At 33.9% G+C, this 16,875-nt stretch overlaps 1 protein-coding gene across 2 annotated transcripts in view; it reads left to right on the top strand.

The window, feature by feature from the left end:
* The window catches only part of Gsk3b (glycogen synthase kinase 3 beta), a 185,246-nt gene that overhangs the window by 149,723 nt on the left and 18,648 nt on the right, over positions 1-16,875 (top strand). The window contains exons 9-10 of one of the 2 annotated variants that reach the window (XM_063225024.1): positions 4,189-4,227; positions 6,805-6,991. In XM_063225024.1, the coding sequence (XP_063081094.1) occupies positions 4,189-4,227; positions 6,805-6,991 (226 nt within the window). The remainder of the gene's footprint in view (positions 1-4,188; positions 4,228-6,804; positions 6,992-16,875) is intronic. The other variant, XM_063225026.1, reaches the window with a different exon arrangement.

Genomic DNA, 16,875 nt, shown 5'->3' with positions numbered 1-16,875 from the left:
TTCCTATTCACCAAGTCTTACCCATTCTGAAGATCTAAAGCCTTACATCCCCAATGGAATATTTAACCTCCAAGTGCCTCATGATTACTGTTTTCCCATTATAGAACTCCTTATAGTACCTATTAACTGGCACTATTTATGTTATAGCAGTTACTGATTTCCCTTTCATAATCATAATACTGGTATGAATTACCTTAAAATATTTGTTGTATAGTTTTAGATCTGTAGGTTACACGTGTAGGTCCCGTAAAGCACTATCTATAAACATTAATCTTTGCATACTTGTTTTCTTAGAACACAGAAGACATGCTGTAATATGAATAAATACTAATACTCTCATCTGGCTAACAGAATGGGCAGAAAATTGAGTTCTGAGGTCCATAGTAATCATTTTAGACTTTTTTTTTTTTTTTTTTTTTTGTCTTTTTCCTTTTTATCCGTACCAGGGATCGAACTCACAACTGCCTGCTTGCAAGGCAGGCGCTTATGCCGCTGAGCTAAATCCCCAGCCCCATAGACTTCTTTTAAGATTTTCTTCATACCCCTCCTTTTTTTCTCTAACCCCTTAAATACAAGATTTTTCAGAACCTAAAATTTTACGTTTTGACTGTTATTCAGTAAGTTACCAAAAGTGCCTATTGAGAGGCCTGGAAAGCACAAAACAAAGATTGCTGTCAAGCTTTCTTAGTATGTCTTCTGTATCTATGTGTTTTGGTTTCTTTTATTCACATAGATTCCAAAAAACGTAAAACCGTATTGGAGATTTCTGTTGGCTCCTAAGAATGCCACTTCACCTATTTTGTTGTGCTACTTACGATAAATGATAAATGTCTATGTAATTATTCAGACTTCTGCCTTGGACACTACTCACCCATTATCTCATGAATACCTATAGTATGTTCTCTCCTGAAATTTTGCCTACATCTTTAATAGTGCTAGAACAATCACATCCTCCCTTTTTGTAATATCCATTTTCCTATGTGAATGGACTTCCTCTAAAGATTGTTTATGTAGAATAGAGATGGGGTTGGAGTAAATTGAAAAGTAAGGCAAAAATCTAGTTTATTATCTGTTCTTTAAATCTTATTTGTTCTGTGTAACCAGTACTCTGCTAGGTATTGTGAAGTATACAAAAGAAGTAAAGTTCTTGCCCTTGAAAAGCTCCATAGATGCAAGTATTGACTAAAGTACTTTATTAGTGCTTGATAATGTACTGTAGCAGTTCAGAGATTTTCCACATTCTTATAGGTTACAAAACAGATCTTTAGTGAAAATGTTGAAGGAAAAAAGGAAGTTTCCTTAAAGATGATAGAGGAGGTAGGCTGTTGAAGAAGAATTAGAATTTTAAAAGATAGAGAAAAGGTTAGGAATTATAGCCTAGTTATGTATTGCTTCAATGGGAAGACATGAATGAGAAAGAAATACTGTATTCATGTATTCTTGGGAAGGGCAGCCTTACTACAGAACTATTTTGTGAACAGTAAGAGGTTGACATTTGTTAAGTGAATGTTATTTGGTAAATTACATGTAATTTGTAGGCCCATAGTACTGTTTCATCAGTGAATGATTTAGCACAAATCACATTGCGTAGCTAAATACTAATACCTACGTATAATTCTCTTATATGTGATAGAACTTGGCACAACTAACTTTTGAATTTGTGCAACTGAAATTCATTGAATGCTCTGTCATGGCTAAGAGTACAGTGTTCTTTGTGATTCATTTACCCAGCCTTTTGTAAATGTAAAACTGTTCAAAGGTTAGAAAAGTGTATCTCTTGAGTAGACTTGCACTGTATTCAGTTTTGTATCTACTTCATTAGATGCTAACTTCAAGCATAGCTGTTTCACTTGGCTCATATACTCTGTAAAAGTCAGTTTTCAGTAGCTGCTGGAAATTTTTTTGATAGTATTAAAATGAGTTGTTACCTCATGTCACTGCATTGAATCAACATTAAAACACTCCAAAAATGTTTTTAAAATAGTGTAGACCAGTTAATTATTGATTTATAGGCTGGATATAAGCAGTTTGATATATTTAGTTTCTTTTATTTAACATTCAACTGTTTGACAGTTCTGTGACACTGTGTCATTTTAGATGATTAATAGGTTACTTGAGAGCAAGTGTAGGATTGCACTTTAGGAATATCAATGGTTTATTCATTTCTTATACTGGAGGCTTATATTTTGTATATGACCAGAGCACACTGTCAGTGTTCTAATTTATTATGAAAATTAGTGAAGAGTAACTGTTTGGAACCATCACAACACTTGTTCTGTGTTCTCTATCTTTAGCCATAATATATTGTCAGCTTTTATACTGCTCTGCTTGGCTGCGTAATATAGCAGAGTTGTGATAGTTGAGAAGTACCTTAACTATAGGATTGATACAGTGTATAAGATTTTTGTTAAACAGCCACTTTTTTAATGGGCTGAGATTCAGTCTCAACAGCTCCAATTTAAACTTTGATGGTCAAAGTCTGTCTAGGTCATATAGGAAGAACATTAGGTATGTCATTTTTGGGTTATGCAAATGCAGATTTACTTTGAGTAATTGTTTGCATTTGTTTGATACCATAGACTTTCTTTTTGATATAAAAAATGAATTTTTCTGTGGTTTTCTTCTATGACGTAGCATTGTGATGAGAGCTGATGTTTCAATTTAAGAAAATATGTTGTTGCATAGGTGAGGTAGTAGTTAAAATCACTTTAAAAGTTCATGTCAGTGTTTTGGTTCTTTTCAGTTTTTCCTTTCTATATTTTCTTTCTTTCCTTTTTTTCTTTTTTCTTTTTCTTTTTCTTTTGCCCTTTTCTTTTAGTTTTTTAAAGGGGTTTTTGGAATCTCCATGGCCTTGCTGCATATTTGGCTGGCCATATTTAGTCTGCGCACTAATTGTTAGTTGGCCCAGTTGAATTTTACTTTCTGCTGTCAGGTCTTTTAGTGTGGTTTTCTATTTTGTCCACCTGGTTGTGCTGTGAGAATTTTTATTCTTATGGGCTGGATTTTAATCCGTATACTAAATCTTAGTTTGCAGACTAAAAATAATCCGCGGATTATTTATTTTTGCAAAATATTTAATTCTCCCACTGGAAACTATCCTAAAGAATGTTACATTCTCTTAGAATAGCCAAGGGAATTCACAGCTACTGGTGAGTTCTGCCTTTTGTTTTTTGTTCTCAATACCTAGACATAATAGACCCTCCTGCCTCCCTTGTATATTTGGCTCCGTTGTGCCTAGGTGTTGGTGTACATTACTATGCATGTCACCTGTAACTGTGACTGTCCCTTAATTGTATTGTTTATTGTATACATTTTTGTTTAGCTTTTGGTGGGTGAATTGGGCATATTTGCAGATGCAACTGTGTTGAATTTGTAGTGCTAAAAAAATGTAGAATTTTTTCAGTGAATTTTTCCAAAAAAGAAAAAATGTTCTATATTTTTCTTCAGTAATGGGTGCAAGGGTATGAGGGGGTAAAGCCCACATAGAAAAAGTAAGTTTATACCCGCACTCATGATGTGATATGTCAGTTTCCTGAAGAGTCCTAAGATAATGAGAATGTCAGCAAATAAACATCTTTTAGCAGGGAAGTCAATCCAAAATGGAGAATAATCCGCGGTGGCCTAATCATTCTTAGCTCACACAAATTGAAAATATCTAGCTTGGAATCTATAGTAATATAAATTAAATATATTTGATATGTTTCTCTCATCACTAATAATTTAGCAAAAAACCTTTTTACTATGTAACTGGGACATATTAATTGTGAAAAATTAATATGGCTGGGAACCTACGTCTTTAAAAGCAGGCTAACATGCCCCCTCCCAGGTCACAAAAGACCACTTTACTTTGGGAACTTTCCTTCTAGATTTCATTTTGATTTAACTTTTTTTGGTTTTGTATTTTTTTAATAAACACACTGGCATTGGAACATAATAAACAAATTAAAATGTTTCTTTACTGTGCCTCACCATTGCACAATCAAAAAATTTTTGCATACACTGTGGTGAAATAATTTTTAAATTTTGGACTTGCTACTGATGTTTAAAGTTTATAATTGTATAAACATTTTCTATGTCCCCCTACACCATGGATTTCTTATAACATTGGATATATTTTTCCTTGCTGGACTATTCTCTTTTGGATTGACTTCCCCTGTTTGGATTATTTCACTGCATTATCATCTTTAGGATTCGTCAGGAACAGGACATTTCACCTCAGGAGTGCGGGTATGTACTTAATTTTTTTTCCCAAAATTTTAGGGCAGGTCTATAAAACTGGGGGGAAACATTTTGTGATAATTTAAATAATTCTTGAAATACAGTTGTAAAAACAATGTAGGCAGCTGTGGTTTCTGTTTTCATTAATTTTATGGTATAGGTTTTTTAGGGTATATTTAGATTGTCAGGCTCCTAGGTGATCCTTGACTTCTAGGGTCGAGGTTTAGGAATTGTGGAGTTTTTAATCTGTTACTCTTAACAAGAATAAAATATTGATGAAGATCTATGAAACCAAACACTCTGGATATTAAGCAATTACAGTGAGCAAGAAATGATGTGGCAACAGAAGCTTCTTTGCTGAAACCTATATTTCAGTAGTTGTTGAGTTGCTTCTCTTTAGATACAAAAGTAATTAAGAAAGTTAGTTTCTGATTTGGACTGTGATTTTTAGAAATTGCATGTGACCACACCCTGTGTTGTTGTCAGAAATCTAAACTCTGGAAGATGTTGGATTTTAACTCCACTGAATGTTCCATTTAACCTTTCTCCACAAATTACTGAACCAAAGCTTTTCTCATCAAGAAGATTTACGGTTCAAATACTATTTTTAAAGGCAGATTATATCCTGAGGTTATTGTAAATTCTTGAAATTAGTTCTTTTCTTTATGGCTTTCAAATCTGACTTCTTGAGTTAGGATTTCTGACAAAATACACAAATACATATCTTAGTACCAGGCAGGATGATTATAGTCAGTAAAATATTTTGAAAAGACACAGAAAAAAGATTGTCAGAAATAAACTTACAACACTGGTTTATTAATACCTTTAACAAAAAAAAACTTCCTTAATATGAAGCTTTTTCTATAAAATAACTCAACCACATAGCTAATCCTACATTGGAACTATTTGAAGAAATACTCATTTTTAATGTGATACGATTTTTAATCCTACTTATATTATGCTATTATTGGTGCTTAAGGATATTGGATAAGCTAGCAAGTAAATTCATATAATGTCAGGTAGATGCAGGAATAAAACAGTAGTAGCATTTATTGGTTTTTTTTGAGGGTTTTTGGTACTGGGGATTGAACTCATGACCTGTGTTTGCCAAGCAGGCATTTATGCCACTGAGCTAAACCCCCAGCCCGCATTTAATGTTTTTATGATAAATTTTCTTAGCTTTCCACTGACTTTTTGTTTTTGCATTCTGAATTTGATCACAGACCTTAAGCAAGAGAGGAGGAAATGATCAGGAAGATCCAAGCATTCTAAAATTTCCTCAACTAAGATTATTCAAAAGCCTAAAGACAAGTTTTTGATCTTACAAAGGGCTTTCTAATATAGCTAATAAATCCACTGAGATCATTAGGTTCTGAAATATATTAAGATCCTATTCAACCCAGTTTCCAGGAAAATAATCTTTTTCAGTAATGAGCTATAGGATTTTTTTAATTTTCAGTTTTTATAGAAAGCACTCCTCGCCTTCTAAATTCAAGATGAATTCTACATGCCCAGTTCTCCCACCTTCATTCACCCTAAGAGAACATTCGGCCATTGTGCCAGTCAGCTTCCCAGAGTCCTTCATCCCCATCGGAGTCTGCATGTCTGTCCTTCCTCACTTACAAATCCTTTCCCCTCCACTTATGTCCGTCTACTTCCCTTTATGTGTCTGTCCACTTCCACTGTCACTTTTATTTTATCAATATGTTTCTTTTTTCTTTAGTATTTAAGACTCTTTGTCTATCTACTTATGTTTGTTTCTGCTTCTTTAACTTCTTTAGCATAATTTAGAATGAAGCACACTCTTATAGTTACGTGTATTGATTCATTTAAAGACACAGATGAATAGAATGCTATTTATTCCCTCAAGAAAATTTCTTTGATTACATTTTACCATAGCCTTCAGTTCACTTCTGCTCATGACTCTTAATAAAAAATACATCTCTGTCTCCCTGATTAAAATCATTAAATATTTAGTCACTTTTACTCAAACAAGAGTGACTTGGCCATACTCATGGTAACAGCTTCTTGAGAAAACACTGTCTGATATTTTGTCAATCAGGACACTCAAGAACTTCAATTGATGGTAGGCTCTGCTTATTGAGAAGCATTTGCATTTGTTGACCTAGAGTAACAGTTTTTCTTTTCTTTTTTTATATTGATTGCCAGATTTGGTCAGTGCCATTTATTGCCAACAGTTATTCTGCTAAGATTAGTGCCAGAGAGGCAATCTTTTATTTATTGCCACAGTAATCTAAGCTTTAATTAACTTCATATTCTAGTTGAGGTTGCCTCCAGACTTAAGCCTTTGTCATGTGCCTGTCGTCTTTTAAATGCATGCTTGAATGTACTGCTTTATGATTAGCATGTGTAGTTTTCTCTAAGCATTTCTCGCGTAGTCGTTAATTAGCAACTTACCCCAGTGTGGTGAATCACATGCAGTTAACTCTTTTCATTCTAGAAGGCTCCTTTCCCACATATACCATGTTTCTATCCATGATGGGGATTAACAGAGTATTCACAGGGCTATTTGCTTAGGTTTTTATGATAAAACATTAATGTTCTTTCCCTTTCCTTGTACTTAAGGTCTTCCGACCCAGAACTCCCCCAGAGGCAATTGCACTGTGTAGCCGTCTGCTGGAGTATACACCAACTGCCCGACTGACACCACTGGAAGCTTGTGCACATTCATTTTTCGATGAATTACGGGACCCAAATGTCAAGTTACCAAATGGGCGAGACACACCTGCACTCTTCAACTTTACCACTCAAGGTAATTTCAAACATTTAGCTTTTCTACCATGTCTAAAAACTTACACATTGAATGTGCTCTGACGCACTGTTAGTGAAAATTTGTAGAAGACAACAATTTTAACAGTACTTTAGGAGGCAGGAAACACCCACTAAAGTATTAGGCCAGTCTTGAATAGTCTTAAAGAAAATACTGGCAGATACGATTTTTCAAATACATACAGTTTCTGATTTTTTGCAGATTATAATAATTTTTGGCACAGCAAAAATTTAGATGCATGAGGTTTATCACTAAGACTATAGTAATACGCAATTTAACCTTAATCCTTGAAACTGAAACTTAAAATACTAGGATTTCTTGGTTCACAAGGATTTACATCGTTTCTGAAATCTAGAAATAAGTTGGTGGCTGTATTTATACATATCCAGTTATAAACAGAGTAAGAGCTAGTCTTTAAACCTTCAGAACATATGTAAGAACTGCAAAGAGAGAAATTCCCATCCCCTCTGGGACTTTGTACAGCTGCAGTTGCTGAAGAAACACCAAAAAGAAAACTTGAAGTTTGTGTGTTCATTGGTGGCTTCCTAAAATCTTAGGAATGATCAGTGTCTTCATTTGTGAATTTACTTTGCTTTTCTGCCTGTTAGGAATCCAAGTGATTAAATCATATACCCTGATGATGTGATTTTCTTCTATAACTGAGCCTAGAAAGTTTGTAACTTACTGCAGATGAAATAAATAAATCATGGATATGTTGATTATGATGTAAGCTTAGTAAGACTAGAAAATGTAGAAAGTAGTAGGAGAGACTTGGGACCAAGAAAGAGACACGCTGTTCATTCTAATTACATTATTTTACATTCTGTTTTGAGCATTTTCCCCCATAACCTTTTCTAAAATTGAATGTGGGATATTTCATGGCCACACAGTAGATATGAACGACTTGAGTTAATAGCAAAATAAACTTGTATAGTTTAGTTGAGTATAAACTTAAGCTGTCAGTAGTAACTACTAGCAATGCAATGTAGTCTTAAATTACATTTCAAAAAGAGAATGTCTGACATTCTGGAACTGTTTATTCTGACTATTTAAAACGGAAACCGTTTTGGAATGTTGTTTGGGGCCCCTTGTACCTCATTTAAGAATAATAGCAAATTTTAGGTAAGGGATATAGAAAAGCAGAATTGAAGGTATAGCTAGAAAAGGAGAGATTAAGATACTTTTGATAGCTGCTGTAAATACCTCAAGAACAGAACAGTCTTACAAAAAAGAGTAACCAAATGTTCTTTCTCCAGATTACAAAATTGAAAATGGTGGTAGCAATTCAGCTGTACATATTTGGACTTCCTATAAAAACCTAAGTGTTTGTTACAGAAATTGAATTAAAGTACTATACTGATAGGTTAAAGCTGAGATTTTCAATTAACAGTAGAATGAGTTGTTTTCAAAATGCTGATCTGTGTATAGAAGTGTTTGGAAGAAAGCTAGATAATACTAGATTATCAGAGATAAGTTTACTCTGATTTGAGGGCTAAACTGAAAGACTGTTGACCTCTTTCAGAGTAAAAATTATATAATCCTATGCCATGTAAGTTTTAAACTTTTTATGAAAACAAGCTTTATCTTTAAATTCTTACTGCTTTTGTTTTAATCAAGGTTTGTGTGTAGAGAGAGGAAATGTTGAAAACATAAAAATGCAGAGATAATTAAAAAACACAACTCCAAATTAGCTACTATTGGCATGCAATCACTTTTTAACAAAATTGCTTCACTGACGCATATAGTGATAATCTTTAAATATAAAATTATCTTCAATTTTTAAGATCTCAAATGGATTTGATAACTTGAATTTATTTAAAATTATGTATTATGAAAGATTATATACTAATTTAGGAATAAGATTACATATTAATTGAAGAAATCTACTTTCTTAATATCTCAATTTTTAGTGCTTTTATTTATATCTTTTACATCCATGTCTTTGTAATCCATAAAACTACTTTTGAACAAATTTTTAGAACACGTCATCAAATTTTTGGTGTCAGGCACTCATTAATTTTGAGGACATCACTAAAAGTCTATAAATACCCACCCACAGGTTGTGTTTTCTTTTGTACTGTAGGTATATGTTCATTGTCTACACAGTGTAACTGTTTACTGGAATTATTTAACGTGATTTCTAAAAGGTTTGGGCATAGTGACATCTGGTACTTCAAGTTTTATTTAGTATTATTGAGTTACGGTTAAATTTGACTTTTTTTTTTTTTAACCACTTATATCAAGTGACTTCAAAGTTTCACAGATGAAGGTTGAGACTTTTCTCATCCTGTCTTTTCCAAAGAATACTTTGTGTAACTCAAAATAAATTAATCAAGAAAACCTTTTGTCAGGTTTTTGTGACTTGGTAACATACTAAAAACTGTATGATAACTATGATAGATTTGAGAGGATGATTGTTTTTTTAGACTTATTTAATACATACTCTTCATTATGTGTATGCATATGTATCAAAAATGAGAAAATATTTGAACTTTCAGTCAATTTTTTAAATCCAGAGTTAAGTTCTGCTTTTTACATGTGTCATTTTGGGGTGTTTTTGTTTTTGTTTCTTGAGACAGGGTCTCACTGTATAGTCCAGGTTGGCCTTGAACTTGTGGCAATCTGTTTGCCTCAGTGTCCCGAGTGCTGGGATTACAAGTATTTGCCATCATGCCCAGCTACATGTGCTATATTTGAAGTAAACAACTCATTAGCATTTAGTACATCCTGTGTTGTACACATAACAACTATCAAGTTTCAAAATATTTCCATTGCTCCTAGAAAGCCCTATTAAGCACTACAACTTCCCATTTTCCCCTCTTGGCCACTGGCAACAACTACTTTGCTTCTTGTGTCTGTGAATTTGTCTTTTAGATATTTCAAAAAGTGGAATTATATGTGCCCTTCCATGTCTGGCATCTTTCACTTCACGTTTCCATTCGTTGGGATACTTACCGAATCATGTGATGATAAAAACCACTGTATCATTTTCCATATAGGGCTGCACATTTTACATCCCTACCAGCAAGTTACAGGAATTCTAATTTTTCAGCCTCTTTGCTAACACTTGTCATTTTCTATTCTTCTCATCTTTGTTTTTAATAGCCATTCTAGTGGGTATGAAGTGATCTCTTACTGTGTTAAGTATGCAGTGTAATGAATGAGGACTTTATAAATGTTTACTTATTCTTTATTAAAATTACATTCATAAGGCAGGTAAACATAGAAGTAATTTGACTTAGATTTTTATAATATGGTCTTGAAAATATTAAAAGTTGATAGTTACTATATTGTTAACAGAATCAAATGACCTTAAAAATCTGTGAAGTTCAAATTCCTCAACTTCAACTTTGCCACATGCCTTTTAAGATTAAGAAAAGATTTCTTTATGCATACAAAATATTTGTAAGATTTTACAAATAAATGAAGAATACTTTACGTTGGTATTGTTAATGGTGTATAGGCCTATTGTATCAAATATAAATCTACATATATATCTTAAGTGTGCATATGTTGCTCAAGGTTTGAAGACTACATTTATTTTTGAATATAGTATGTATGGGCATGTAGTTTGGTATCTGTGGCTATCAGAATGTGTATGTGATTCTGTGACTATCAGTGGGAAGAATGTACACGAATGCTTGTATCTATACAAGCAGACCCTGTGAATGTATTCTGGAGTCACTTGCCATCGGGCTAAGTAGATTAAGTTGAAAGTATCATTTTGTGATGCAACCTTCCCCTTTCCCTTTTTTAATTTTACAGTGCCCTATCTTAGCCATTCTGAAGACTGACTGTGTGATTTCATAGTAGAAATTTATCCCTGTATTTCTGTGTCACTGTTGTTCTTGAAGTGTATTTCTGTGTAAGGACACAGCTGTCCGGGAAAGAGGTGTTATTTAAGCTCATTCTGTTTGATACTATAAGGTCTCATTTTGTAGGAGTGTTTCCAATAATTGTTTTGTAGATGCAATTTTAAGCAACAGATCAATTAATAGTAATTACTGCCAATGATCAAAATAAAGCTATAATTCAGGAAGCTGAAGAATAACTAATATGTACCTAGTATAGGAAGGGAGAATCCAGAGATTTATTGTATAGAGAGAAATAGCGAGGCTCTATTATAGACAGTGTAAAGCACTCTTTAAGGCATCCTCACAGTAAAATTTCAGTGAGGTCTGTACTGCTACCTCCAAATAAAATAAAGATAACCCCTGATTTACATATAGAGTGCTTGGTGTGACACTTACCACTTTAAATAAACACAGAATTTATCAATATATGCAACCAGTATTTATTGCATATTTCTACTATTCCTCCTAGCTGTTAATACTGCTACTGTTTTAATTGATAAAGTAAACCTGTCATATGAACCATACTAGTGTTGCAGCTTATAACGAAAGGTTATTTAAGTTTGATGTTTGTTACTGTACTATGAAAATCAGCCAGAAGAGTGTAATTAACATTACTTTTACATAATGACAAATATTTTTGTGATCACCTAGAAGATGGCTAGAGATGAGTGGTACCTCAGTTCACGAACTTAATTCTTCCCACCATTGTGGCCCTAAAATGAATTGGTTACCAGCCAAATCAAATTTCCCCATAAGGTCAACTCTAACCATTGAATTTGATTTTGTTCGTGACCAGAATTATGGGAAGAATTAAGTTGTGAACCAAGGCACTACTGTACAAATAAAAAATTTTGACATCCTCTGACTGCCTGACTCCATGCCTCAAAAGACTGTCAGACCGCTTTCATTATTCTAGCACCAGTGCTTGGGACCCTCGGACGGGCAGAATCATCTGCCATTGGAATCCAGAACAAATCTTTGGCACCATGCCGTTCTTTGCCTTTCCTACTCCCATTGGATCTGAAAAGCTGAACATAGCTAACTGGACCCAAAGAAGCACGTAGAGTTAGTAAGGATAGTGGTTTCTTGCTCACCAACTTATTCCAAGGTAGAAATATATTACGAAGTAAATTGTTTTACGTTTAAAGGGGAGTCTGTCCACAGATCCACATACATCCCTTGTCCCAATGTTTTATCCAATTTATTTGAAGTTTTACCAGTTGAAAATAGTAAACACTGTCCTGCAGTAGGTATAAGATTGGGTTAGGGCTGGGGACCAGTAAGGTTTGTCAATCATTTAGTGTGATTTAATTTTTAAGAATTTACCATTTATCTGTGTTATGAGAAGGTTAACTTTATGGAGAAACAACCTGATAGCATTCTGATTAGGCAGAAGATTTAGGAACTCTGAGGAACTCTTAATTAAAATAGAATATTAAAATGCAAGTAACTTGGAGCCTGAGGCTGACTAGATGTTTTAGGGTAAAGAATCAGAGTACGAGGATAAAGAAAGTAAGTGATAAGATGCAAAGGAGATTCCAGAAAGCAACTTTTAAAAAGACAGTAAAAAGAAGTTAAGAGAAAATAGAAAAACTGGGGAGAATCAGATGTTTTAAAAGAGGGTAGAAGTCAATTACAAAACAGAAACCAGTGAAAGTGAAATTAAAAAGATGGGCCATGGAGAACAAAAAATAAGTTTTCTAGAAGCCCAGTTCATCAGCGGTTTATATTTCCTTCATTTGAAACCATTAGGCTAATTATTTGTAAATCTACTCTTATTTATGGAAAGCAGGTTTTGTTTTATCATTTTTATAGCAATGATTTCTAAATTTATTTTTCTGTTATAAAATATTGAGAAACGTAAATATGGACAGCTCATCTGCTTATCTGACTTTTTGTATCCTGGACATTTTCTTTTAACGTTCATTATCTCAGTATGCACAGTATTTCAAGTATCTGAGGTAGTGAAATGTTTTCTGATATTAACTGTGAAATTACTGTAAATACTGAGCTAGAGGTTTTTGGCCTTTAGATTTATAATTTACAGTAGCAGTAATAAATTTGCGTAAGAGGGAAGTGCTTTTAAATGTAAGAGATGTTAAAGGAATTAAATCAGAACAATTGTTGGCTATTTTGCAAATTATCTAGAAAATAAAATTTCTGTGTAATCAGGCTGTGCTCTTCTAAGCACTGAAATGTAAGAACAGGGGATGCACACTGTGCTCTGGAGAGTTCAGAAGATTCATGAGTAGCCTAAGAAGGCCAGGACAGATTTAGTTCAAGGGAACTGCAGTACTAATGGGAAGTAATGTTAGCTGTGTAATCAAGTATCAGTTGTAGGTGAGAATTGTCATTTTTTTTTCTAATATTATGTGGTTCACTCTGCTGTGACACAATATTTAGAAGAATGTGGAATAGTATAGAAATAAACAATAAAGGAACCCAATATATTGATTGGAAGTTCTCTGTATAGTTTACTCAGAGAGACTTCAGGAAGACCAGAACATTGGCAGTATTTGATATATCAGAAGCAGTAATAAAATGCAACTTTGGGCTACAGTAAGTCAGATTTAAAGTCTGTTCCCCTCTAACTAGTTGTTAGAGACTAGTTATTACTAGTTATTATAGACCCTGACTCTGAAATGTCACATTTTAAAACATGATAGATAGTTAGATTGAGATATACTCAACTTCTGTTTCCAAAATTCTGGTTATAAAAATGAACTAACTCCTTAAAGACAAAGAAAAAATGAAATTAAACTGAAAGTATAAATCACAATAGGGTTGGAATATACAAAATCATTGTATAAAGAAGTATGGAAAATTCAAAATACTGTCTGTCCAGTCTGTCTGTATATTGCAGTGCTTTAGATCAAACCCAGGACCTTGCATACCCCAGGCAGGCATTCTACCACCCTGCTACATCCCATGCCCCCTGCCCCAAGCCCCAAGTACTTTCATGTGCCAAAGGACTATTTTTAGTTGAAGAAAGACTCAGTGATGCTTCATGTGTTGCACTACATCAAAAAAGGAGTTCTGGAGTATAAGGTTTTTAGATTAATCACCAGAACTTTGAAAACCCTTAACATTTTTCCAGGTAACGTCTAAAATATATCTGTACTATAAATGTAGTACACTAAAAGCATTGAGACTTATTTTGGTGATTGATACAAATTGCCAGTCTCCTTTTTGGACAGTTTCATAACAAAGTAGTCATGGGATTAGGAAAATTCCATAGTCCTTGTATGAGCCATCCTCACTGTCTTCAAAATTTTTTAGTTTAATTTTTGAGTTGAGTGTGATATATGTATTCAATGTTAGAAAATTGAAACTTCCTGGGTACTTTAAATTTGTTTGAAAAGAAATGGGTTATTTACCCATCTAAGACAATATGTACAAATAAATAGCATTAGAATTCAGTAATGTGTGAGATGCAAGAGCACCACTATAGCATTTTAATTAGTGCTTAAAAAGATTACACAAATGAAATGGACACCCCATTGATAAGTCATTTAAAGCTTTGTATGCATAAATAGAAATGATAGTTTTAGGTATGTAGACAATGACTGACAATTTTCATGCTCACATAAGAGGCCTGATGCACACCTGAGCCCCTCGATCTACATGTAGAAGAAAATGAAAACCCATTTTTAAAATTGATTTCTTCCTGGGGATCTGGAGGGTAAACTCCTTCAAAGATAATTTCTTCTGGATGACTAGTAATTCACTACAATCACTATAAGAGTTGGGCTAGTTAAGAGGGGTTGATTTCTTCCCCACAGTTTATACGTTAGCTGCTATTCTTAAATTTATCCTCAACTTTTTCACACACTAAAAAAAAAAACCATTTTGTCACCACCGTGCAAACACTACCCTCCCAGAACTTAGGGAAGTTCTTGCCTGCCTTTTTCTAACCAATGAACTTTGGAATTACAGTGAATTTTGGAATATTGTACTTGGAAGAATAGGAAGTTTAGATTCAGAAAAATTTCATATTTTGCCAGTTTGAATGAGGTTTTGTTTGCCATCTTAAAAAATTGCTTTGTTGAGGCATGATTGAGTTTAGTCAGTTTGCATTTTCTTGGAAATGTTCCTTCTATATATAATGTAGCAGAACTCAACAGGGCAGCAAATTTTATTCAGATTCATTTAGGTAACCTTTCGGTTGTATTTGTTGTGGCTACTTGGAACCTATTTTTAAAAAATCATTTTACTTAATAAATTATAGATTAAAATGTTTGATAATAGAGCATGTAATGATTTCTGCACCATTAAAACATTTGTAGTTTTCCCTAGTAAAATACTCTCTGGGGTTTTTTTGGTGCATGTCTCTAATTAGTTCATGTAATGCTTATCATGCATTAACTTTTCTTGTTTTTAAGCATGTCTTAAGGTAACAGTCACACCCTTCCTACCTTTTAGTTTCCTCTCACTTCTCCAGAGTTAGCCCATTTTTAATGTCGTGGGCCTCCTTGTCTTTCCTTACCTCCCAGCAGTCAAGGTTCACACACACACTAATAAATAGCTGCTTGCTTGGTTGTTTCGGTCCCTTCCACTCCTCCTCAACCTCAGTATGCATACGTGCGTCCTGGTCTTGGCAACTGCTCTTGATTTGCTCTTCTTCTTCCAAATTGTCATTGTTATTGCATCCTGTGCTTTGGCTTGTATCCACATTCAGTGCCTGAATCTTTATTATCTGTTGGCATTGATAGACAACAGTGACTGGAATTAAGTAGTAATTAACGAGAATGAAAAACTAATTGCAGCCATTTTGAACTACTTGTGACAGCCACATAGAAGTGCACAGTAAAAAATGCAAACTCAGTGTAGAGAGAACAGGGCAATGGCAAGAGTACAAGGAGACTTCTTCATTCACACGAACAAGACCTATGCCAGTTTGCAAGCTCTCTGATGTAGGAAAAAAGCAAATTCTTAACCTTCAGGATGTTTGACTAAAAATTATTCACAAACACTTCATCCCCCAGCCCTCCATATTTTTCTTTATTACTATACCTCTCCCTCTCCAAGGCCAGAATGACAGTCTAATACTTTAAGTGCCCCTATTCTTAATAGATTGGATGACTTTGTTGTCACTTGTCCATTTCTATTTGTTAATAAGACAAGGATGATTATCCTTTTAATCTTTGTATCCTGGGACCTAATACAGTTTCATGCTCATTACTCTCAGGGTATGTGAGTGGGTTGATAGATGGATAAATGGATGAATTTTAAAGGAGCTTTTCTATTTTAAGAGATTTAATTAGGATGATAAATCTAAATTTATTTTAGATTTATGAAGAGTAACCACCACATACTACATTAATATTTTATATATTCCTAGAACCCTAAAATCATCAGCCATGGCAGTCACCAGAAATTCCCTTGTTTCCCAAAATAAAAGGTTAAAATGTGACTGATCTGAAGTAAAATGACATAGACTCTTCCTATTCCTCTGCCACAAAATCAGGTTACAAGAAAACAGCATCTCTCAAAACCTGATAATTAGCATAACAGTTTCCCAGTCTTCCATTTGAAGCTTGTCTTCTTTTTCACTGTAAATAAGTTTTGACATCAGTTTATTTTCTTTCATTGCCAAAACCTGGTACATTTGGACTCTTTAATTTAGTGCAAAATTTAGATATTTAGGGGCTAAGTTGAATAAATCCTAAAAATATTTGTAAACTGCCACATTGAAATACTAGTTTCCTTGTTAGGGGGTCTAGGGGTAGAGTTAATGGGAAGTAGCTGCTTAATGGGCTTGGGGTTTCCTTTGGGATAATGAAAATATATTGAAACTAGATAGAGATGATAGTTGTACAATCTTATAAAATGTGCTAAATGCCTCTTTAAAATGATTATTTTTATGCTCTGTGAATTTTACCTTCATTAATAAGGTAATGCCACTTCTCTAAGTTATCAAAAAAAAAAAAAAAAAAATACAGCCAGGCACAGTGGTGCACCTGTAACCCCAGCATTTGGGAGACGGAAGCAGGAGAATCACTGTGAGTTTGA

This window comes from Cavia porcellus, unplaced genomic scaffold (assembly GCF_034190915.1).
Source record: "Cavia porcellus strain 051 isolate PalLab524CR breed Dunkin Hartley unplaced genomic scaffold, mCavPor4.1 scaffold_15, whole genome shotgun sequence".
In the NCBI taxonomy this organism is placed as follows: Eukaryota; Metazoa; Chordata; class Mammalia; order Rodentia; family Caviidae; genus Cavia; species Cavia porcellus.
Note: the sequence above shows the minus strand (reverse complement) of the source record. Positions and strands in the feature narration are given on the sequence as shown.